At 45.3% G+C, this 25307-nt stretch overlaps 1 protein-coding gene across 7 annotated transcripts in view; it reads left to right on the forward strand.

The window, feature by feature from the left end:
- Window positions 1-904: 904 nt before the first annotated feature.
- SLC37A3 (solute carrier family 37 member 3) overlaps window positions 905-25307 on the forward strand; it is a 47328-nt gene continuing 22925 nt past the window's right edge. For 2 of the 7 annotated variants that reach the window (XM_032867655.1, XM_032867711.1), the window contains exons 1-7: window positions 905-995; window positions 7281-7378; window positions 7800-7941; window positions 11189-11350; window positions 12541-12649; window positions 20837-20929; window positions 24256-24339. In XM_032867655.1, coding sequence (XP_032723546.1) covers window positions 11262-11350; window positions 12541-12649; window positions 20837-20929; window positions 24256-24339 — 375 coding nt within the window. In that variant the 5' untranslated portion in view covers window positions 905-995; window positions 7281-7378; window positions 7800-7941; window positions 11189-11261. Of the gene's footprint in view, window positions 1053-7280; window positions 7379-7799; window positions 7942-10393; window positions 10431-11188; window positions 11351-12540; window positions 12650-20836; window positions 20930-24255; window positions 24340-25307 lie in introns of those variants that run through there. The other 5 variants (XM_032867666.1, XM_032867692.1, XM_032867674.1 and 2 more) reach the window with 5 other exon arrangements.

Raw genomic sequence — 25307 nt, forward strand, 5'->3', positions numbered from 1 at the left:
AGTAAATCCATTTTCTTTCTCTGTTCTCTTTACGGAGAGGTTTTCTGGGTTGGGAGATTTTTTTTTTTAAGTTGTACCTCCCCAATGGTTGAAAGAGAGCCCAGGAGGGCGGTAGACTCCACTTGCAAGTCCTGTGTTCTAAGGCCTTTAAATTTTTCGAGAGGCTATCAGGATCTTCACTTTCATCTATTTGTCTGGGTTGGTGGGGTGGAGTGCAGAATGGTGAACGATATTGGCAGATTACAGGGGCCACTGCATTTAATTAATTTAAACAAAGATCTAAAGCTTATGCCCTTATGGCTGGCTGGTCAGTAGCAAACTTAGCAGAATGTTCCTTTTTTATTTTTTTTTTAAGATTTTATTTATTTATTTGACAGAGCGAGAGAGATCGCAAGTAGGCAGGGAGGCAGGCATAGAGAGAGAGAGAGAGAGAGAGAGAAGGAGGAGGAGGAGGAGGAGGAGGAGGAGGAGGAGGAGGAGGAGGAGGAGGAGGAACAGGCTCCCTGTGGAGCAGAGAGCCTGTTGCCAACCTGGATCCCAGAACCCTGAGACCAGAGCCCAAGCGGAAGGCAGAGGCTCAACCCACCGAGCCACGCAGGCGCCCCAGCAGCCTGTTACTTATAAAAAGAAACAGCAGAGTAAAGCTTTCCTGAAAAAAGATGACCTAGATAGTATTTCTCTCCAGATTATATCTTATTTCTCTCTCACGGCCCTTTTCCAGTTTGGGCTCTTGGCCACCGTCCGACCTTCCCCAGCCCAGCATCCAGGTTCACCGAGGGCTCAGTGCTCCCTCTCCCTCCGCCTCCCCCAGCTACCCCGGCGGCCCGCAGGTGAGGCCGCGGTCGGACTACAGCTCCCAGCATGCCTCGGGGACGGGCCGGTCACGTGAGTGTCCGGAAACCCTGGCCGCTGAGGTGGCGACGCGGGCGGGGGGCTACGGGCAGCGGAGCGAGCGGGCCGGTGGGCCGCAGCACGACGACTGCAGCGGCTTTCGGGTGCGCTAGCCCGGGCGCGCGGGGGCCGACCGAGGAGGGGCCGGAGCCCGGCTTGGGGTGAGGTGTGGGGGCGCCGCCCGCGAGGGCGGTCCGGGGGGCTTCCATGGACGGGAGGGCGACGACGCGGAGATGCGGCGGGGAGCGGCCGGTGGGTGTGGCGCCGTGGGCTGGGCGGGCAGGTCGCTGCTCCCCGCCGCCCGTGGTCGTTCCTCCCCCGCGGGGTGTGCGGGGCCGGGCGGGGTCGGGCGGGGCGGGGCGGGCGAGGACCGCAGCGGGAGGGGAGCGGGAGGGGAGCGGGAGGAACGCGGAGGGCCCTCGGGAAGAGTCGGGAACGGGCCGCGCCACGAGGGCTCTCGTGCAGGAGCAGGGCTGTCGTTCAGACCCGGGGAAGGGGCGCTTTTCAGGTAGGTTGGGAAGGGAGGCTTTTGGGATAAAACGCGCGGAGGCCAGAGGGCTTAGAAGGATCGTAATGGAATAACCGAGTTTCGTGTTCTGGCAACTGCTGTGGCCTCAGTCAAGGAATTTGGTCACATTACTTATTCGTCATTCTCCCAGTATTCGTATTTGCAGAATGTGGTCTGTTTATTCTCACTTTTGGCAGGGGATAATGGGAACGCGTCCACAGGGTTTTTGGTGTTTCCTGAAATATAAGATGGTAGGTGATCTCATAGTAACATTACTGAATGTTTATAGGGAGAAGAGTATGTTCCTGGGGTGACGGAAATCTGAATCTTAATTGCTCCCTTTCTTCAGTGTCTCGGTGCTGGATATGTCTTTGCCATTTGGTGGATGTTTGCTGTGTGCCAGGCTCTATACTAGGAACTATCTAAACTTCTCTCGTGTAATTCTTAAATGAGGGAGTTGAGGCCCATTGGAGGGTCCAGTGTTCCAACTTGAATTTTAATGTCTTTTTGTGGGCTACACATGGCTTCACCTAGCATCATTCTTCTGTTAATCTTCTTTTTTTTTTCTTCAGTATGTTCAGTTAGCCAGTATATTTCTTTTTTTAAGATTTTTGATTTGTTTGAGAGCGAGTGTGAGAGCATGAGCAGGAGGAGGGGCAGAGGGATGGGGAGACGCAGACTCAACGTTGAGCAGGGGCCAGATGTAGGCCTCCATCCCAGGACCCTGGGGATCATGACCTGAGCCGAAGGTAGATGTTTGACTTACTGAGCCACCCAGGCGCCCCCTCTCTTGTTAATCTTTGATTTCCATAAGAAAATGACCTGAAACAGTACTTTTATAAAATTAAAGTGAAGGATGCCTGGGTGGCTCAGTCGGTTAAGCGTCTCCCTTTAGCTCAGGTCATGATCTGGAGTCCCAGGATCAAGCCCAAGTTCCACTGTCGGGATCTGTGCTCAGCGGAGAGTCTGCTTCCCCTTCTGCCACTCAGCCTGCTGGTGTGCGCGCTCTCTCTCTCAATCTCTCAAATAAATAAATAAATAAAATTAAAAAAAAAATTAAAGTCAGTGCAATGTCTTGTTTTCTCTCTAGCTTTCAGGGTCAGGTGTATCATCACAGGTTGTGTTTTGTTCCTCTTCATCACAGACAAAATGAAATGTCACAGCACTGACCATTAACTGGAGTATAAGTCTTTGGCTAGGGGAGGGCAGGATTTTTTTTTTTTTTTTTAAGATTTTATTTCTTTATTTGGCAGAGAGAGAGAGAACAGTCAGGGTGGGGGGAGAGGGAGAAGCAAAGTCCATACTGAGCAGGGAGCCTGAGGTGGGACTCTATCCCAGGACCCTGGGATTATGACCTGAGCTAAAGGCAGATGCTTACCCAACTGAGCCACCCAGGTACCCAGATTTTTTTTTTTTTAAAGTACAGCCTATCCCCCTGTGTGGGTCTCAGACCCAGACCCCAAGATCAAGAGTTGCATGTTGAGGGGCGCCTGGGTGGCTCAGTGGGTTAAGCCTCTGCCTTCGGCTTGGGTCATGATCCCAGGGTGCTGGGATCGAGCCCCGCATCGGGCTCTCTGCTCAGCGGGGAGCCTGCTTCCTCCTCTCTCTCTGCCTGCCTCTTCTCTGCCTACTTGTGATCTCTCTGTCCAATAAATAAAAATAAAATCTTTAAAAAAAAAAAGAGTTGCATGTTGAACCTATTGAACCAGCCTGGTGCTCCGAGAGGGAAAGATTTGTATCTTAGAAACTACTCGTCTTTGGAATATGTTTAAAATGTAGGAAGAATGTAGTTTTAGGAGCCCTAGAATAAGACAAGAAAATTTTACAGGTAAAGGTTAAGTACTTTACGTATATGACAATGCAACAATTTAAGAAGAGAGAAAAATTACAGAAGACTTCAGTTTTGAGTAAAAGGGTTCAGGTAGTACAAGTAAATGGCATCAAATGAGATAATGTGGGATGAAAAGGATATTTGCATAAGTGTCAAGCACTGAGGTGCTAAATTACTACATACACAGTACTGTCAAAATAGCGAAACTCAACTATATGTTTAATACTCTTCCAGCTGCCTTTCTATATTTCAGTACACATAATCTTTTTCCTTTGCAAATATAAAAACTGAAGTCTGAGAAGTAAGTCATTGCCCATCTAATGTGCTACTCCTTGAGTAATAGTGGTTACACTATTACTGATAAAGTGAGGGTTTTGGTTTTTTGTTTCCATTCTGAATTTATACCTCTAAGCTTAAGGTGAGCGATTTCTGATTACTATGTTTTACCCAACTTGGGATATTTTAACCTTTTTTTTCTATACAGTATAGCATAGAGACTAGGGTCAGGTCTGGGTTTGAATGCTAGCTTCGTCTATTAAGAGATACTACTTCAGGGCACCTGGGTGGCTCAGTTGGTTAAGCAACTGCCTTCGGCTAAGGTCAAGAGTCCTGGGATCGAGTCCCACATCGGGCTCCCAGCTCCATGGGGAGTCTGCTTCTCCCTCTGACCTCCCCTCTCATGCTCTCTCTCACTCTGTCTCTCTCACAAAATAAATAAATAAAAATCTTAAAAAAAAAGAGAGATACTACTTTAAAAATCTGTTTTCTCATCTCTAAGATGTAAGAACTATATGTACAAGTTCAGGGCAAGTACCTAGCACAGTGCCTGGCACTTTGAAACTGTTCATTGTTGGTTGTGGTCAAAGGATTCATTCATTCACAAAATCTTTATTGATGCTTCTGAAAGCATCAGTTGATAACTGGTGCTGGAGATACATTTGTGGACTTAAGACAGATGAGCTCACTGCTTTTGGGGAGCTTACAGACGAACAGTACACGTGTAAACAGTTAAATGAGAATAATTCGATTGGGAGCAATGCTGTGAAGGGAAGAAGCAGACAGAGATGAGAGAGGTCACTGAGTAACTGCCCCAAGCGTTGTAGAGAGAGGACCATCAGGGCACACAATGAGGGAGATGACTGGAAGATGAGCCAAGAAAAAGAACAAGCCATTTGCAAGGAACCAGGGGAAAAGCATTTCAGGCAGTGGAACAGCAAATGCAAAGGCCCAAAGCAAGAAATGGCTCAGGGACAGGAAAAGAATTAGGTGTGGGGAGGTTGCCATGAGTGAGGAAGAGTGGTACTGGCAAGGGTGGGAAGGAAGGTGGGCAAAGAGGAGGAAGAAAGGGGTTAGATCCTCACTGTGTCCAAGTATGGCGGCTCCATCCTAGCAAAGGACTGGGAACCACCCAGATACCTGGTAGGAGATTGGAATGTGCTAACTCTGTAGGTGTGGATAAGGAGAGATCTCTAACCTCTGGTAAGTGAAGAAAAGAAAAAAGTGCAGAATAGTGCACGTAATATGCTCTTTTGTGGATGTGTGGGTATGAGGGGCTCTGCCTTGAGTGTATGCACAGGGGTAGATTCTGTGAGGATGTAGGAGCACAGGGTGATGAGACCAGAGAGGGAAACATCACTGTATATACCCTTTGATGTCTTTTGATTTTTCTGCCTTATGTATGTATAACCTATTGAAAATCAATAAAACAATTAAAAAAACTCTCAAAAAGCATTGCCTCAGGCAGTCTCCTTCATCCCTAGCCTCCTTTTAACAGCCACAACTGTCAGCTCCACTGCTCTCCCCCCTGCCTTAACCTTCTTATTTTACTATGGAGGACTGGGGGTATTCAGGCTTTGAAGGCCATGGCAAAGAGTTTTGTATTTTTATCTGAGTCTTGGGAAGCCATCAGTGTGTTTTGAGCAGAGGAATGAGAGCTGATGTATGTTTTAAGATCTATTTCTGGAGGCGCTTGGGTGGCTCAGTCAGTTAAGCGTCTGCCTTGGGCTCAGGTCATGATCCCAGGGTCCTGGGATCGAGCCCCACATTAGGCTCCCTGCTCAGTGGGGAGTCTGCTTCTCCCTCTCCCTCTGCTCCTGTCCCCCCTCCCCCACCCTGCTCCTGCTCTCTCTCAAATAAATAAAATATTTTTTTTTAAGATTTTATTTATTTATTTGACAGAAAGAGAGAGATCACAAGCAGGCAGAGAAGCAGGCAGAGAGAGAGGGAGAAGCAGGCTCCCCGCTGAGCAGAAAGCCCGATGCGGGGCTCGATCCCAGGACCCTGAGATCATGACCTGAGCTGAAGGCAGAGGCTTAACCCACTGAGCCACCCAGGCGCCCCTCAAATAAATAAAATCTTTAAAAAAAAAAATCTATTTTTGGTTGATGTGTGGAGAATGAGTTGGGGGCAGGGTAGATGTAGAAATCGTGAAAGCCTGCAGGAGGCTGTTGCAGTAGGCTTGGTGGGCCATAAGGGTGGTTAATCTTGGTGGTGGCAGTGGGGATAGAGAGAGGAGGACAGATCTGGGGTGTATTTTAAGAGGTAATTAGAAACCGGGTGGATGTGAAGCTGAGAGAGAGAAGGAAAAGTGAAGGAAAAGTCCTGGTTACTTTGGGCAACTTGGAGGAATGGTGGTATCATTTAAGTTGGGAAATACTGGGGGAGGAATGTAGATGAAGAATCTTGCTTCAGATCCATGGAGGCATATCAGGTGGATGGTTGGCTGTACTGTGGGGTCCATGTTAGAGCCCTAGTTCTGGGGGGGTCATTGGCAGAAAGCCATCGTATGAGGTGAAGGAGAGAGAGGGATGCTGGAACTTTAAAGAGCGAAGTGTGAAATTCTCGTCTTAGAGGTTGAGTAAGCAAAATAATTGGGGAAGTGTAGACATGCTGGGCAGTGTTGCATGTTCTTTGAGGTTTGTGGTTTTGAATCTAAAAAGTGAAATCGGCCTGCTTGTGTGATTTTTCTCTGGCAAAACTCAGCTACTTGGATGCAGGGAAGGAGGACAGAGGCAAGCAAGTAGGTGTGTGCACACGCTCTCGCACACACACGCACACACGTGCGCACACAGCCTGCAAGGGAGATGGTTAGATTCTAAGTTAGTGAAGACTGAAATGAGGACAAGAGGAGGATAATGGATATCGGGAAAATGGTGAGGTGACCGAATTGGGAGCCTTGCTGAGGTAAAATGACTCTTGAGTGGGAAGTGGGAGAGGGAAAGAATGAAGGGTGTTTGCAGTCTAGTGTGGGGAGGTGATGTAGGTACTGGCTGGGTTTTGACCATGGAGGGGTTTTCAGTGTGGGGCAGAGGCAAAGATTGGTGGTGGAGAGGACAGGGGAGGTAGAGTTGAGCCACTTGGCTCTTGGGCTGGGACTGATGCGGAGGTAGAAGGAAAGCGAGGCAAGGGTCTGTGCAGTGAGAGTAGAGTGCCGGAAGGTCAGGAGGTGACAAGGCAGCAGCCAGTAGGGGGCCCTCTCCCCCTGAATCTCCCTTCCCTGCCAGCCTGAGTTCAGAGAAGCTGGAGTCTTGTGAGGAGGAAGAGTGACCATGAGAAGAAAGACGACTTCTCGAGAGACCTCGGAGGAGGCAGGGTCATCTGGGGGTGGTCAGGAGTCTGAGGCAAATATTGCTCAGAGGAGGGTGACCATGTGGAGAAGTTCATTTGCCTCATATCTAGATTTCTAGAGAGCAAGATAAGAAGTTGGGGTGGGGTGAAGATTGGGTCAGGTCACATGGGCATGGGGGATGAGTTGCTTTGCACATGCCATCTCCTTTCCTGTCAGCCTTCCCCCCATCTTTCTAGCTGTGTCTCCCACAGTGTTCCTAATACATGACAACCTGAAGTCTTACTGATGTGGGGTTGGAATGGTCTCTGAATATCTATAGAAAGTGACAGTTTTGGAGTGCTTCATATCCCAAGGCGTTGTTTGGTAAGGGGAGATTGCCTTCTGTCTGGACGTGTTACATGTGAAGCCATCTTTTATGTAACATTGATTACGCAATGTGGAGTGTTCATCCTGGAAAATATCTTGTATGAGTGATCTTCTAGGACTCAAAAAAGCTTCAATATGAATCAGATGAGTTAATGATTATCAGCTTGTTTTGAAAAGTGGAACATGGCTCAGTGGTTCCAGATCCTTCTTGATGGTAAGGATCTTATTTTTAATAAGTTTTGTTTTTATTTTTTTTTAATATTTTATTTATTTATTTAACAGAGAGAGAGAGATCACAAGTAGGCAGAGAGTCAGGCAGAGAGGCAGGGGGAAGCAGGCTCCGCCGAGCAGAGAGCCGGACGCGGGGCTCGATCCCAGGACCCCGAGACCATGACCCGAGCCGAAGGCAGAGGCTTAACCCACTGAGCCACCCAGGCACCCCTAAGTTTTGTTTTTAAAAGCTAGTTCTTATTCCCATATAGTAGTTGTATATTCAGTATCCATTAACTGAGAAAATACGAAATGGTAAGCTACTATGAATTTAGAAAAACTTAAATGGGTTTTTGTTTTTTTAGATTATAACAGCATTTACTTACACTTGAAAAAGGTTAGACATTTTTTCTGTCTGTATTTAGAGCAGGAATGAAAATGGTCTTCAGAAAGTAGGATGTGCTTGGTGGATTCACACTTGGCAGAAACTCTTGACACTTCCCCAGGGTCGCAGAGCTCACGGATGAGTAGAAATTACTTCTGTGATGCAGGGAATATAAGTGCAAAGTATTATTATTGTTATTAATTACTGTAATTACTTAGGACCAGATGTATAATAGGATTAATTTTAAGTGGCATTCTCCCAATAGCAGGTGAATATTTAAAACTGTTTTCCCGGTGTACTTATTAAGTCCTTTCTCTCCTGTCACTTTAGCTAAGGAAAAAGTGGTTTATTTAGAAATGAAATCCAGATGGTCTCAAACAGCTTGGTAGTCATGTAAAGTTACTAATGTAACTACACAACCTTGAAATACACAACCATTATTGCCAGAGCAGTGCAATCCCAATCCAGTAGAGGGTACATTTTTGGAATTATTATTTTACCTGATAAATTACTGAACTTCATAAATCACATCCTTTCCTGAAGTACTCCGTACACTGTTTTGAGGTGTGAATGTGTTCAATTCATAGAGCTACAATTTCCATAAAGCTTTGAGTTGTTCCACTGGGGTTTCATGTTTAATTTAGGGGCTGGAGGTAAATTTAGCAGTGACACTAATAGCTCTCAGGTTTGTAACTTTCTGGAATTACAGACAGAGAGTTTATTTGTTATGTCTTGGAAGTGGAATTTTAATATCCTACTTGGCTCATTATATTGTGAACATTTTCAGGCAGAAAGAGTAAGTGAAATTAGCTACATTCTGCTGGTGTGGGACTGATTAATCCTGGGCAGGTCAGTGGCTAAAATAATTATCTTACGTATATAATTACCTTACATACATTGTTTATTTTAATCTCATAACTCTCAGAAGAGATACACCATTTTATAGATGACCATCTGTGATTCATAAAGATTGGTTTGTCCAAGGGCTTATGGCCAGTAAGTAAAACAGCTGTAATGTTGATATAATTTTAACCACCTCAACTTTGTACCTTTTATCCAAAAGTTTCAGGAATGACCTTTTGGCTGAGTCTGTGGGCATGTAAGGTTTGCCTATATCTACCAACCTATGGCTAGTGAAAACATGAGTATAATGGCAGTTACAAGGAGCACAGCCTTGAAAGCAAAGCCCTGTGATTTGCCAGTTTTAGTACTGGAAGTTCTTTTTTTTTTTTTTTAAGATTTTATTTCTTTATTTGACAGAGAGCGAGAGATCACAGGTAGGCAGAGAGGCAGGCAGAGAGGGAGGGGGAAGTAGTTTCCCCGCCGAGAAAAGAGCCTGATGTGGGGCTCTATCCCAGGACCCTGAGATCATGACCTGAGCTGAAGGCAGAGGCTTAACCCACTGAGCCACCCAGATGCCCCTCAGTACTGGGAGTTCTTGAGTTTGTCTCCTGCCTTGACTATTGTAGTACACATAGCGTACAGGTCATTTCATTAATTAATTTTTTTCCTAATATGTAGGTAAATTACAGGACTTTTCCAATGATGTTGATGTTTTCCCTTCTGATCGTAAAAGTAATACCCGCCTTTATTGTAGACTTTTTAGGGAAGGGTATAGAAAATTAAAATTACCCATAATGCTGCTACCCAAAGAGAACTAGTATATTCCCTATTTATTTGTAAATATTATGTAAACATAGAGTTGAGTTGATTATATTTATAAGTTGTATCTTACTTTTTTTTGTAAGTAATCTACACCCAATGTGGGTCTTTGAACTCATGACCCTGAGATCAAGAGTCCCATGCTCTACTGACTGAGCCGGCCAGGTGCCCCATTTTTTTATGTGACATTTTCTCATGTCATTAAAAAGCCTTAATTCGTCATGTCAAATGATTATAAACTATTCAGCCATGTGGCTATACCATAATTTTTTTTACGCATTCCCCTTTTCATTGCATCTTTAGGTTGTGCAGACTAGTAACTGGAGGCATGAAGTTGGGATGCTTAGTTTGTCAGGGCAGTGCTCCTTTCAGAGAGGACCAAGGAGCACTGACAGGAAGTCGTGGAGACAGGCTGGGAGTGGTCCTGCCTCTTTCCCCATTTCCTTATGACTGACACAAAGTTTATTTCTTTAATATAAGAAAGCTCCTTTGACAAGCTGTGAAAACTACCTTTGTTTTTAGACCTGAATGCACCTTGTATTTCTTTAGGAGTAGATCCCTGGAAATTGGATTTTTGTGTCAAAGGCTCTTGATGAACATGCTCGATTATCTTCCTGTAATACGTTTCACCTCCCTTAGCCGCACATGAGAGTTCAGGAGTCATTAGACCTTGAACTACATTGGGCACAATCTTTTTTTAACTTTGCAAACGTTTTCTTGCCTTAACCAAGCAAGTATGCCTTTTTTGTGTTACTGGTAAGATTGGAGCTTCCAGCCATTTCATTGCTTCTGAATTGCCTATTCATTTCCTTTCCTCATTTTTCTGTCAGAATTAGTGATTCTCTATCTCTTTTTTTAAAGATTTTATTTATTTATTTGACACAGAAAGAGAGAAAGCAGGGGGAGAGGCAGGCTGAGGGAGAAGGGAGCCCAAGACAGAACTCTATCCCAGGACTCTGGGATTGTGACCTGAGGCGAAGGGAGATCCTTAACTGACTGAGCCACCCAGGTGCCTTCCTAGTCTTATTCTTTTAAGATTTTATTTTTATGGTGCACCTTGGTGGCTCACTTGGTTAAGTGTCTGCCTTTAGCTCAGGTTGTGATCCCAGGACCTGGGGTCAAGCCCTGTGTTAGTCTCCCTGCCCATTGGGGAATCTGCTTATCTTTCTCTCTGTCCCCCACCTTGCTCATGCTCTCTTTCTTGCTAATTCTACTTCAGATAAGTAAATAAAATCTTAAAAAAATATTTATTTAACAGTGAGACAGGGAACACAAGTAGGTCGAGTGGGACAGGGAGAAGCAGACTTTCTGCTGAGCAGAGGGCCCAATGCAGGGCTCAATCCTAGGACCCTGAGATCATGACCTGAGCTGAAGGCAGATGCTTAATGACTGAGCCACCCAGGTGCCCTGAAAGATTTTATTTTTAAGTAGTCTCTACACCCAGCTTGGGGCTTGAGCTCACAACCCCAAGATCAAGAGTCATATGTTCTTCTGACTGAGCCAGCCAGGCGCCCCTGAATTATTGACTTTCTTATCAGTTTGTACGAGAGTTCTTTCATTAGGATCTGATCTTTTGTCAAGGATTTTTCTTTTCAAGGGCTTGTTATAAACATAATTATCAATCTAGTTTTCTGGAGTCAGCCAGCCCAGGTGATTTTTTTCAAGGCCTGATAATATACTGACTGGCTGGCTAGAAGTCTAAATAATTCAGCTTTTGGAGAGACTGCCTATTTTAAGTAATGATGATAATGCATTTTGTCTTTTCAGAAAGAAGAAATGATGTAGATAATTCACTATCCGAACTTCAAGGTCCGAGGTGGGAAGGAAGGTCAGGAAGACTATGGCCTGGCCAAATATTTTTCGAAGAGGGACTGCGTTCTCCCGGTTCAGCCATCATCATGTTGTTGTGTTCCTGCTCACCTTCTTCAGGTAGGTTCGTTGCTCACTGTGCACTCGTGTTTTTTGGGCTTATTTGTTTGAGGGAGCTAGTTGTTGGCATGGCAAGTGCAGCGATTGGTATGGGCTCATGAAATAGCCTAGTTATTCCTCCTGTTGTGCTTTCTGGTACCTCTAAGTAGTTTCCAAGGACCATTTTGCCCATGTTTCCTCCATGTCTGGGGGCATTTTTGGTTGTCACCCTGGGGGCAGGGGTGCCACTTGCAGTGGGCAGAGACCAGGGATGCTGCTGTAGGTCCTGCAGTGCACAGGCTATCTTTGCATGATAAAGAATTTGGGGGGCCCAAAATATCACCAGTGCCATGGTTGAGAATCCCTGTTTTAATATACAGTTTTTTATTTGTTGAAACCAGGAGCTTCAGAACAAAGGGTGCACGTATTCAGGGAGTGCCCTGTACGTCTTTGAGCAGTAAAGATGGACCAAGACAATTGGGAGGAGCTCTAGGAACTCCTGTGAGTTTCCGAGCTTTAGCACGACTAAAGGATCATTTGTGTTTATGATTCTGTGGCCCTCAGTGGCTCTCTTTAGTGGTTCATAGATGCCACAAACCAGGTTGTGTGTTTTTAGGAGCCGTGTTACTTATAACCCTGTGACTCAGTTATTTTGATGATTTCTTCTGGGTCGATTTTATTATTAATCTTTACTGAAGTCACCACAAATGATGTGATTTACTTGTTTTAAGGCACAAACTAAGAGATGGTTCTCTGTGTAAGAGTTGATAGGTAATCTTGGATGCTTGCTTGAGGGATAGCCATTTGTGAGGGGTGAGAGGGGGCATCAGTAGGAGGAAAAGACGGGACTCAGGAGAAGGCTACTTACTGGCTAATGCATCAAGGGGCCAGCAGTTGTTAAAGACTTAAAATTCTTTAGAGAACTGCCGCCATGATTTAGAGTGGTTTGGGGTCAGTCACGCATCTGTCTTCTAGGTGGAGGGATAAGTTAGGAGTGAACACGGGTTCATATGGAAGACGACTAGTTAATTTTTTCTTTTGCTTGGGAGAGACTGTTCAGTTGATAGTTCCCATAAAGCAGTACTTTTACTTTTTTTTTTTTAAGAGAAGAATTCTAAAATTGAATAAAACAAATGGGATTATATCCAGGATTTTACTGAATGCCGTTTTCTTTGCCATTCGTTCAGCCGCGTGTCTTTTCTCTTTTGCAGTTACTCGTTGCTCCACGCATCAAGAAAAACTTTTAGCAACGTCAAAGTCAGTATCTCTAAGCAGTGGACCCCAACTGCTTTTAACAAGTCAGTTAGACTGCCTGTAGAGGTAAGCAGAGCAAATGCAGGGGTGGGTTCAGGAAGGGAGCTGTGCTCACCTCCTAAGTTCTTCTCAAGTTCTACTTTGTTTCATTCATCTGCTTGGGACTCTGAAATGAATGTTTCCTATGGCATAAAACCCAAGCTGTTCTGCCCTGTTTCTTAGCTTGCTGTGACTCAGGCCTGTTCTCCCCTTCTGTGCAGTTTCCCTCTCACTGTTTTGAAGTGAGACGTTTCTAGTCAGGTGGTTTTTTAAATCGAGTTTCACAAGTACCTGTAATCACTTCTGCCTCAGAATTTGCTTATGTTCTTTCGTATGCTCTTGCACTTTCTTCCCATCCATTTAAGTCTTGCTTTTCCCTTTGTGGCAAGATGAAATGCCGCTTCTTAAAATTTTTTTTTAAGATTTTATTTATTTGTTTGACAGAGACACAGCGAGAGAGGGAACACAAGCAGGGGGAGTGGGAGAGGAAGAAGCAGGTTTCCTGCAGAACAGGGAGCCCAGTGCGGGGCTCGATCCCAGGACCCTGGGATCATGACCCGAGCTGAAGGCAGATGCTTAATGGCTGAGCCACCCAGGTGCTCCCACTTTTTTTTTTTTCTTTTGACAGAGAGAGATCACAAGTAGGCAGAGAGGCAGGCAGAGGGTGTGAGGGGAAGCAGGCTCCCTGCTGAGCAGAGAGCCCAATGTGGGACTCAATCCCAGGACCCTGAGATCATGACCTGAGCTGAAGACAGAGGCTTAACCCACTGAGCCACCCAGGTACCCCCCCCCCCTTTTTTTAAAGTAATTCCTACAGCCAGTGTGGGGCTTGAACTCACAATCCTGAGACCAAGAGGCACATGCTCTACTGACTGAGCCAGCCAGGGCGTCCCTCAAATGTTACTTTTCCTATCAAGTTTTTTCGCACCTTCAACTGATTTTTTTCCCCTTCTGAAAGGTGTACACCATGTGTTACATAGTTTAATATTTCAGTATTTACATACTTTTTAATTGTTTCATTTGTTTGTATCTTGTGTAAGAGTCTAGAAGTCAGGGAATATGTATCCACTTCCTTGAATTCATTAGGGATCAGGTGAATCCTTCGATGACGTTTGGAATGGAGATGATGCTGTTTATATCTTTAGTCAATACAAAAGTGCACTCCACTCATTCTTTACCACATTGCTTGAGTTCTGCTTATGTGGGATTATACATACATATTAATATTCTTGGCATTTCTTTTTTTTTTTTTTAAGATTTTATTTATTCGTTTGAGAGAGAGAGGATAAGCTGGGGGTGGGATAGGGCAGAGAGAGGTGGGGAGCCCAACATGGGGCTGGATCCCAGGACCTCTGAGATCATGACCTGAGACAAAGTCGGATGCTTAACCGACTGAGCCACCCAGGTGCCCCAACATGTCTTATTTCTTTTCTTTTTTTTTTTTTGGTTTTAAAGATTTAATTTATTTATTTGACGGAGAGAGAGCAGGAGAGTATAAGCAGTGGGAATGGCAGAGGGAGAGGGAGAAGCACACCCCTGCCAAGCAGGGAGCCTGAGGCAGGGCTCGATCCTAGGACCCTGGCCAGAGCCAGAGCCAAAGGCAGTCACCTAACCAACCGAGCCACCCAGTTGCCACAACAGGTCTTATTTCTTAGAATATTTCCCCCTATTTAGATCAATTAAAAGTTGATGGATATCTGAATGTTATAGGACTGTCCCCTCAAAATGTGATTAGGTTACTCAGTCAGTTGCTTCTTGAGGGTTTGTCTTGCATAAACATTGTTCTAGGCAGTGAGCAAAAAAAGCCTAGGGAGAGGATTAAAAGAAAAAAAAAAGAGCCTGTCCTCACAGAGCTCATGTGTTGAAGATGGCTCTTGTACAGTTTTTCTTCCCCACCCCCCCTTTATTTAAAGTTTGTTTTGGGGCACCTGGGTGGCTCAGTGGGTTAAGTGGCTGCCCTCGGCCCAGGTGATGATCCTGGGGTGCTGGGATTGAGCCCTGCAGTGGGCTCTCTGCTCACTGGGGAGTCTGCTTCTCCCTCTGCCCTTCCCCCTGCTCATGCTGTCTCTTGTATGCTCTCTCTCTCTCCCTTGCAAAAAAGTAAATAAGTAATCTTTAAAAAAAATTTTATTTTTTTTTTCGTAATCTCTACACCCAATGTGGGGCTTGAATTTACAACCCCGACATTGAGAGTTGCATGCTTTTCTGACTGAGCCAGCCAGGCAGCCCTCTTAAATGATTTCCTCGAATTTAAGTTATCAGGAACTTTTAAAAAGAAAAATGTTAGGAGGGGCGCCTGGGTGGCTCAGTGGGTTAAGCCGCTGCCTTCGGCTCAGGTCATGATCTCAGGGTCCTGGGATCGAGCTCTGCATCGGGCTCTCTGCTCAGTGGGGAGCCTGCCTCCCCCTCTCTCTCTGCCTGCCTCTCTGCCTACTTGTGATCTCTCTCTCTGTCAAATAAATAAATAAAAATCTTAAAAAAAAAAAAGAAAGATGTTAGGAATAGAGGGTTAGATTTCACGCTGACTGTTGACTAGTGCTGTGTGCACAGTGCGTGTGTCGAAATGATCAAGTGACTTGTTAACAAACCTTTAAGACGGAGTGGCCTTAGAGGGGTCGTGTGCTCTAACCTTTCAGCCAGGATGGAATCTTTCTTTGTCATTATTGAAAGATGCTCACTGGCCTTCTGCTTTAATACTTCAAGGAAGTTCTTAAATGGAGGGAAAAGTATTCTGCTGTTTAATTTCGATCTTTGGTTTTCTGAGCTGGGCATAGTAGTCGATTCCTCTGCATGATGGCTTGCTGAGTATTCAAAGAAAACCTGTCTCCCTAGGTTTCTCTCGTTGAGGCCAGAGGAGAGATAGTCTGACTCGTATAAAGAATGACCGGATTTGGTTCAGGCACTGGGTTTCTGGTTATGCTGCCCAAGGCTGCGTTTGTTTTTTAGGTAACTGAGTTGGGGGTTCCCAGGACCACCCCCAGGTTTGATTCACTAAGAGGACTCGCGGGACTCAGCTTACAGTCCCACTCATAGCTACGGTTTATTCCAGTAAAAGGATAGAGAGCAGAGTCTGCAAAGGGGAAAAAGAGTGCATGGGCTGAGGTCTGGAGGAAGTCAAGTGCAAGTTTCCAAGAGTGCTTTTTTGGTGGAGTCACACAGGATGGGTGTAATTCTTCCAGCAACATGTTGTGACAACATCGGTGGAATCTTGACTGCCAGGGAAGGTTATTAGAGACTCAGCGCCGAGGGTTTTTATTGGGACTGGTCATGTAGGCACCTTGTGCCTGGCACATACAAAATTGCAGGCTCTCAGAAGGAAAGCAGGTTCGACATAAACCACATTGTTTGTAAAAACAGTTTAGGTACAGTGAACCACTCTTAGCAGGAAAAGATGGGAACCCTCCCAAAGTCCCAGTTCCCAGATGCCAGCCAGGGCCTCGCCTTACAAGTAGGCCCTTTGGAGGAGAGCAGTCTTAGGCCTGCTGTGTTAACTCTTCCCTGCCAATAGCCTATGTCACATTATTCGCTCTTAATGAGACTCGAATTAACTTTTCTGCTTCGATGTTTGCTTGTTACTCTAATTGCTGCTAAAACAGGTTTCACCATTCTGGTTTATTCAGAACTATGAATTAAGTAGTTTGGATGGATTGGTTATATAGAAGTTAAGTTCAGACTGATCCTGGAGATCTTTGTACTTCCATCTCTGTCATCATGGACAGCAGTGCTGACCTTCCGTTCCTTTAGACCTTCAGGTCTGGGTTTTATTCCTTCCTGAAGCCCACTGCTGGGAGTGGGGCCGCTGTCTGTGCCTTTCATCCTCCTGTGTTTCTGGGTCTGTAACTGTCAACCTTGGCCTCACTTTGAAACTTTGCTTTCTTGTCCAAAGTGGGAAGCATTCTTAGAACCGGCAGTTTATGTGGAATTATTCTGAAAAAAAAAAAAAAATATATATATATATATATTTTAAAGCTTTTTATTTATTTATTTGACAGATCACAAGTAGGCAGAGAGGCAGGCAGAGAGAGAGAGGAGGAAGCAGGCTCCCCACTGAGCAGAGAGCCCGATGCGGGGCTCGATCCCAGGACCCTGGGACCATGACCCAAGCCGAAGGCAGAGGCTTTAACCCCCTGAGCCACCCAGGTGCCCCTATTCTGAAAAATATTTAAGTGTCCTGAACAGCATTGTCAGAAATTACTCATGATAACCTTCATTTTTATGCATAGCTGTCTTAGATGCTTTACAAAAAGAATTGAGCACCTACAGTCTCTTTACCTTGAGAATTTATAATGGATCCTGCTGATTCAGACGAACATTGCAAACAGCCAGTGAACACAACATAAAATCTATGTTTAAAGATAATAAGGAGGTAACGGTTAAATTTGACAAATTGGACAACTTGACTGAAAATTGTGAACAGAATTTTGTTCACTAAATCAAAAAGCCTTGCCTCTCCAGACAGTACAGTCCTTCCATGAGAGTAGTGTGGGGACCTCCACTGTCCAGGAGAGGGAAGCGGAATTCAGGGTGTCCTCAGCTTTCTGTCTCAAGCTTGTCCACAGCCCCTCTACCCTGAAGAACCTCTTGTCAACTGATACCACTCGGGGTAGGCAGAGGACAGACCCCTGAACGCAGGTCAGCCTTAGCTCATCCTCTGCTCACCACTGCTGGAACCTCTACGTCCCCACCTCATGCCTCGCCCTCACTCGGTGACGAACCTTCTCGCTTAGGAAACCCACACTGTCACTGTTGGTATAAGCAGGCAATTTCGTGTTTCCAGGAAGTGCCTTAGCACACAGCTGTTCTCGTAGGTTCGTGCAAACCCTCCCCGCCAGACACAGGAAAACCCCACATTTACACAGGCCGGTGGGTTCAAATAATTGTACATACACGCAGGCCAGCTTAAACCACTGAAGTGTGTGGGGTTTCAGCACGGTAAAGTCATTTTGTCAGTGACTTTCGCGAAACATTGGATGGTTCACTGTGTTTACGTGGACCGTTTCTCACTTAGTGTACTCATCTTGATCTGACTTCTATGACTGAAGTAAATTTTCTTTTCTAGATTTTTCTATTATCCTATTTTCTGTATCTTTGTGTTAGTCCTAAGTTGTTTTTTTTAGTTTTTTGTTTTGTTTTGTTTTGTTTTTTAAAGATTTTGTTTATTCATTTGACAGAGAGCATGCTCACACAAGCTGGGGGTGGGGGCAGAGGGAGAGGGGGAAGCAGACTCCTCGATGAGCAGGGAGCCAGATGCGGGGCTTGATCCCAGGACCCCGGGATCATGACCAGAGCCAAAGGCAGACACTTAACTGACTCAGCCACCCAGGCACCCCTGGTTTTTGTTTTCTTCTTGTTAAGTAAGCCATCAAAAGTATATTTCAGGTGAATTCTGGCAGTGAAGCAGAAGAAAGCTGTTTAAAATCTGTGAGTTCTTGTGGAAGCCACATGTGCAGGGAGTTTTGGTGACATCTTGAGAGAATAAAGAAAACTCCAGAAACTTTGAGCAGCTGCTTGAGTCTGCTGTCTCTAGCTCATACTGGTGTGTGCCCAACAGGGCTTGGCCCTGGGTCCTGATGAGTATCAGGGTCAAAGATTGTGGTCTGAGGGAAAATGTGGCAAAATAACTCTAATTGGAGAACTTTAGGGCCCTACTTAGTGCACTGAAATACTGATGGATCTTAGCTTTGTAGGCTCTTCTCCATGACGACAGCAGTATGTGAGGTGGGGTTAAAGGAGCAAGACCGGTGCCATAAGCCACACAGAAATGAGTCCCAGTCCTTTAGAATCACACTTTATATATTCTTTTATCATTTTACTTTCTTTTAAAGATTTTTTCTTATTGCTGATTGTGATTTTTATTCTTTTTTTTTTTTTTCTTAAAGATTTTATTTATTCATTTGACAGAGAGAGAGATCACAAGCAGGCAGGGAGGCAGGCAGAGAGAGAGGAGGAAGCAGGCCCTCCGCGGACCAGAGAGCCCGATGCGGGGCTCGATCCCAGGACCCTGGGATCACGATCCGAGCTGAAGGCAGAGGCTTTAACCCACTGAGCCACCCAGGCGCCCCGTGATTTTTCTTCTTAATACTCTAAAGTCAGAATTTCCTTTCTGTAACAACCTGTCTCAGAAATCATTTGTTCTAGTAGTTCTCTGAATTTTTGCTGTGAAGATCCCAAAGAGCTTTCGGTTATGTGGGTTCATATTTTTAGATACTTACTGCTTTAGAAATTAAAACTGAGAAATTGAAAAAAAAAAAAAAAAACATCAGTTTTCTACAATAAAAAGGGGAGGGATGCCTGGGTGGCTCTATTGAAGCGTTCACCTCTTGATTTAAGCTCAGGTCATGACCTCAGGGGCTTGGGGTCGAACCCTACATTGGGTTCCACACTCAGCACAGAATCTGCTTGAGATTCTCTCCATCTTCCTCTTCCTCTCCCCCACCTCTAAAATAAATAAAATCTTAAAAAATACCTTGGCTTTTTAGTTATTTATAAGTGAGTGAAATAAACCCGTAGTGTGTTAACATCAGTAACATTTTATGAAAAATGATTTTTTGAAACAAAAGCACTTCGTGAGGAGAGTGACATTGATTTACATTTTTGCAGATCTCATGTCTGGCTTAATAGAAGGTAGATTTTCATGTCTGCCTCTGGATTTGGTGTCTTGCAACATGATCCTTTGAACTATAGGAAGAGAATTTGGCCTTTAACAGATAACATAGTGGGAAGGGGAGAACTATTTTAATAGCTTTTTCAGTTAATTGTGGGCATTCATCTTTGATACTACACCAGAATTTGACAAGTGGCAATTTCTTAAAGGTTAGTTGCCATGTGGAATCTGAAATCGTATCAATTAACTTTTTATACCCTTACATTAAGATCCATTTGTCTGTCTTTACTTCCATTGGATTCTAAAGTGATAAGCTTATTTCATTCTTTTCTGAGGAAGTATCTGCCAGATACCTAAATCTGAATAACGAGAGCTTGTCTGTCAGTCCTTCTTTCAAGTAGGAAACAGCCTCCTTGCTCGCCCCTGCACAGCTGCCCAGGTGCTTTCCCTCAGGACTGGCTGGCCTGGGAGTTCGGTGTGCTGAGTGCTGGGGCCCACTCTCCACTCCAGCACACAGAGTTCATTATTAAAAAGAAGTACACTCAGGGGCCACATTTAATAAAATTAATACTTCTCACTGCTCAAGAAATTATTTTTAAAGATTTCTATATTTTAGCGTGTGTGTGAGGCAGGGTGGACTAAGGGGAGAGGGACAAGCAGAGTCTGTGCTGAGCGTGGAGCCCATGGGGCTCAATCTCATGACCCTAAGATCATGACCTGAGCTGACAATCAAGAGTCCAGTGCTCAACGGGTCCAGCCACCCAGGCGCCCTCCTACTCAACAAATATTTATTGAGCATCTAGCATGTAGCAAGGATGTTCCCAAGTGAAATTGGCTTTTTTTTTTTTTTTTAAAGATTTTATTTATTTATTTGATGGACAGAGGCTGAGTGAGAGAGGGAACACAAGCAGGGGAAGAGGGAGAAGGCTTCCCGCTGAGCAGGAAACCCGTAGGGGAACTCAATTGCATGGCTGAAGGCAAACGCCTAACAACTGAGCCACCCAGGCTTCCCTGGCTTTTTTTTTTTTTAGACTGTGATCATGGCGGGGCACCTGGGTGGCTTGGTGGGTTAACCTCTGCCTTCGGCTCAGGTCATGATCTCAGGGCCCTGGGATCAAGTTCTGCATCAGGCTCTCTGCTCGGCAGGGAGCCTGCTTTCTCCTCTCTCTCTCTGCCTGCCTCTCTGCCTAGTTGTGATCTCTCTCTGTCAAATAAATAAATAAAATCTTTAAAACAAAAAATAAACTGTGACCATGGCAATAAATATAGCGATTACTATTATTATTTTTATAGTAGTGAATGGTACGATGGAGTGTAACTGCCTTGACTCCTCCTGAGCCACAGGAGTTTTACCCCCCCCTCCCCTGCGTTTGCACCATCAATGGAGAAGTTAAAGGGCAAAAGCAGATAACATTTTAGTATTGTGCAAATAGCTTTGACCTTGCAGACCTTTATGTGTTTCCTTACCTGCGGAGTGCCGGTTTCCTCTCTTCAGCCTCTGCAGGATTCTCTGAGGGTGGGCAGAGGCTGTAGATGTGGGCGCTCTGAGGAGGACGAAGGACGGCCTGGCACCAGGGGGGCCTGACGGGGTTCTTGTTGTGTTGCTGTAGATCTGGAGCTGCAACCATTTGTTTCCCAGCGCAGAGGAAGCCACTCTTTTCCTCGGGACCCTGGACACTATTTTCCTCTTTTCTTATGCTGTGGTAAGTTTCGAATTTGGGGGTTTTAGGTGGAGGAAAGATGTAAATGGAAAGGACTCCAACCTTATGAAGTTTGTAAGGGGTTCTAGAATTTGCCGAAGTTTATGTTCTGTGTCCCTCCATCCATCCATTTATTGATCCAGCCCTCCGTTTGACAGGTACTTACTGAGCACTTCGCATATGCCAGATCTGTGGGAGTTCATCAGTGAGCAACACAGGAAACATCCCTAGTTTATAAAACTTACATTCTTGAAATGGGATCTAAGGAAGACAAACAGTGATACAGTGCTGCACATAAGCAAATAGAGAGTATGGTTGAAGGGGGTAGATGCTGTGGAGAAAAAAGCAGGAAAAGGGGAATAAATAGCCCTGGGTGGGAGTTGTAATTTAAGTAGGATGGCTGGGCAAGACCTCAGGTAGGAGGGGCTATTTGAGCAAAGACCTGAAGTGGGTAAGTGAGGTCAGGGTGACTAGAACAGAGTGATAGGAAGTGAGGCCAGAGAAGGTATGGGGCTCAGACCTTTAAGAATTTGGTCCCTTTGTTTGGGGCTTTGGCTTTAACCTGAGTACGGGAGCCCTGGAAAGTTTTGCACAGGGAGTACCAAGATCTGCCCTGTGTTTGGACAGGCGCCCTTGCTGCCCCAGGAGAGCAGACTGAGGGGCAGAGACGGACACAGGGAGCAGGTTAGTCTTTTCCAGTTTTGAGGTGAAGGGTGATGGTGGTTTCGATCCAAGGTGGGAGTAACAGAGGTGGGAAGAGGAGCGTTTAACTATGTTTTGAAGGTAGAACCAACAATTCTTTTTCCTGTTGAATGTGGAACACAAGAGAAAGAGGTGTTGAGAACAACTCTAGGGAGGAAGTGTCACAACAGAGTGGAAGACGACGGGGAGCGGAGGCTGTGGGGGAAGTGTCTTTTGGACGTGTTACCTGTGAGTTACCTATTATTGTGCAAAGGATCAAGAGTAGACCCTTGGTTAGGGGAGTCTGGAGTTCAAGTAGAGGTTCAGGCTGGTGGTACGAATTCTAGAGTCCTTGGCATATAGATAATTTTCAGAGTTATAAGACTGGATGAAATCATCGAGGGACTGGGTGAGGATAGAGAAGAGGAGTGACAACTGAGCCATAGGGCTTCCCTTAGAGGCAGGAGCTGTGAGGAATGGCTGAGGTAGAACAGTAGAGGAGGAGAACTGTGGGATGGTGGTGCCAAAGAGCCATACCAGCAGGGCAGGGGCTAGTTCTCTGTCTGAGGTAGTCTTGGAGGGGACAGCCAGGATCTCCTTGAGGTTGTAGGGAGCAAGTGTGGCTGCTCGATTGAGGCCATGGGAAGTGGTGGTAGCCACTGGACACACGCACCATCAGTGGGCCTCCCTTTCCTCCCAGTGTCTCCAGTGTGTGACTGCCTCTCTTGAAAATGTGTACAGTTATATAGATGCCTTTGTCTTTTACAGGTTCATTTCTCTGAGAGAGTGAGAGTGCGCATGCGCACACACAGGCAGGGGGAGGGGCGGGCGGGGAGAGACGGGCAGGCAGACTCCCTGCCTAGCTACACGGGCCCAGTCCCACAACCCCGAAACCACGATCTGAGCCAAAATCAAAAGTCAGACACTTAACAGACTGAGCCACCCCGGCGTCCCGTAAAAAAGCCTTTTGATTACGAATGTCCAGATGATGTGAAATACCCAGAAAAAGTTCCAGAGTACTCTCTGCATGTTTGTTTGGGCAGTTATTGGATTATCTTCTTCAAAGAGGAAACTTGTAGAAACAATTAGAGCAGACCCTGCCTCCTGTAGCCATGCTCTTCACCCTGGGCGTTTTCTGTACGAAATGCCCGTGTACGGTCATCTGGCTTTGGCTGGAGCACTCTCGGGGGTGCTTCTCTTTGAGCCTTTTATGGAGTATTTTAAGAAGCGGGGTAGTCTAGTGCAAAGACCAGCCCTACCACCATCAACTAGCAGTGTGAAACTTGGCTTTGAAATGGAATTTGACCTTTTTTTGTTCTTTAGTTTCCTCTTCTGTAGAGTTGTGATAATGCCTGTCCCCGGGATTAAATAGGTTTAGGAGATAAAAGGCGCCATGAAACGTCAGTGATCGAACTGCTTCTTTGTGTTGAGCCGCACGGCCTTCTGTAGCTTCCAGGCATCATGCAGGTGTTTGGAGCAACACGGGATGGATTGATTGCCTAATCTGAAACACTGCAAGAGTTTCTTCACGCCCTTTGCTATGTATAGCACAAGGCGTGGGAGCGGCAGCTGTGGAAGACACCATCCAGAGTTTACAGGTGCCTCATTTGAGGTAGTGACAGGTTCACCATAGCGAGACACATCATCTAAATTTTCTCTCATGCAGATGTCAGCTGATCAGAAACACTTGTATCTGGATTTAGGTTTTCAGTCAGGATGTTTATTCATTTTATATATTTATGGAGGAAACCTAGTGTATTGCCCTGGGCTCTTTAGTCTGCCTTGCTCCCGTGACCCAGGTTTTCATTTCCTGCCACTCAGTGGAAGGAGAGCAGAAGGCAGAACATTTGTACTTACCTTCAACTGATGACTGTCTTTGCGTGCCTACTCCCTGCCTCGTGAAGTCGTGAAACCCAGGGGTCAGATTAAGCAGGCAGTGCCCGTGCTCCAGAAGCTTCTTTCGTGCAGGACACGTTGTAATATGTCTTGATTCAGGATGCAGATGGCTAAGAGCAGCCCCTCTGGGAATGCAGATAACTGATCTGTGGATCTGTTTTAGAAAATGAAATATATTTGTGTGCTTGTTTTATTAGTATGCCTGGTTTTTTTTGTTTTGTTTTTGTTTGTTTGTTTTTAAAGATTTTATTTATTTGACAGAGATCACAAGTAGGCAGAGGCAGGCAGAGAGAGAGAGGAGGAAGCAGGCTCCCCACTGATCAGAAAGCCCGATGCGGGGCTCTGGGATCATGACCTGAGCCAAAGGCAGAGGCTTTAACCCACTGAGCCAGCCAGGCGCCCCTGTTTTTTTTTTTTTTTTCTCATTTTGTTTTTATTTTTGTTTTTCCAGTCTCCTCTTACGCAGTGAAGGGAATCTACTTTTGGTAGAATCCATGTTTACACTGGATTACAGAATTCTGTGCATGAGTTTGTTTACGGTATAGCGTGAGTTTGTTTACAGTATAGCGTACAGAAGTGCACTGTCATTTCATGAACTGTGTGTGAAACTGATGGAGACAGCTAGTCTGACATAAGAATGAAGTGTAGTTTTGAATCGTGTTGGTGTTTTAATTCCCTCTTGCTTTGTAACCCATATTCCTTTTTTCAGGCTGTGTTATTCAGAGCCGTAAAACAAAATGCTTTATTTTTAGGGCCTTTTCATCAGTGGAATTGTTGGAGATCGGCTTAATTTACGATGGGTTCTATCTTTTGGCATGTGCTCTTCTGCGCTAGTGGTAAGTTGAAAAGGTATTATCATCATCAATATCATCATCTTGGTTGGGTGTTTTAGAATCCAAGCACTGATCCCCATTGCTGTATGTAGAATAGAAAAGTAAAATTAGGGGCGCCTGGGTGGCTCAGTTGGTTAAGCGACTGCCTTCAGCTCAGGTCATGATCCTGGAGTCCTGGGATCAAGTCCCACATTGGGCTCCCTGCTCGGGAGTCTGCTTCTCCTGCTGACCTCTCTCTCATGCTCTCTCTTTCTCAAATAAATAAATAAAATCATTGAAAAAAAAAACCAAAAAAAGAAAAGTAAAATTAGTCTTCTGTTTTTTAATACTGTGTGTGCCTTTTCAGTTGGGCAAGTCTTTTTTTTTTTTTTTTTTAAAGATTCTTACTTATTTATTTGACAGACAGAGATCACAAGTAGGCAGAGAGGCAGGCAGAGAAAGAGGAGGAAGCAGGCTCCCCGCTGTGCAGAGAGCCTGACGTGGGGCTTGATCCTAGTGGGATCATGACCTGAGCTGAAGGCAGAAGCTTAACCCACTGAGCCACCCAGGTGCCCCTGGACAAATCTTTTTATTTATTTTTGAAATTTTTTAATTAAAAAAAAATTTTTTTTTAAATATTTTATTTATTCATTTGACAGAGATCACAAGTAGGTAGAGAGGCAGGCAGAGAGATAGGAAGGGAAGCAGGCTCCCCGCCGAGCAGAGAGCCTGACACGAAACGGGGCTTGATCCCAGCACCCTGGGATCATGACCCGAGGCAAAGGCAGAGGCTTTAACACTGAGCCACCCAGGTGCCCCTGGGCGAGTCTTTTTAAAGTGAGTTTTGGATCCTGTTCCTTCTGTGACTCAACACCAGAGCCACCCATCAATAATACATGTGCTGCTGAAGTGGGCACAAGAGCCAAGTGTAAATAGCACGGCATTCTGTGCTCTTGAGAACCGGGTCGTGGCCCGCCTTGACAGTCATGTCT

This window comes from Lontra canadensis, unplaced genomic scaffold, assembly GCF_010015895.1.
Source record: "Lontra canadensis isolate GAN:19392208 unplaced genomic scaffold, GSC_riverotter_1.0 scaffold2, whole genome shotgun sequence".
In the NCBI taxonomy this organism is placed as follows: Eukaryota; Metazoa; Chordata; class Mammalia; order Carnivora; family Mustelidae; genus Lontra; species Lontra canadensis.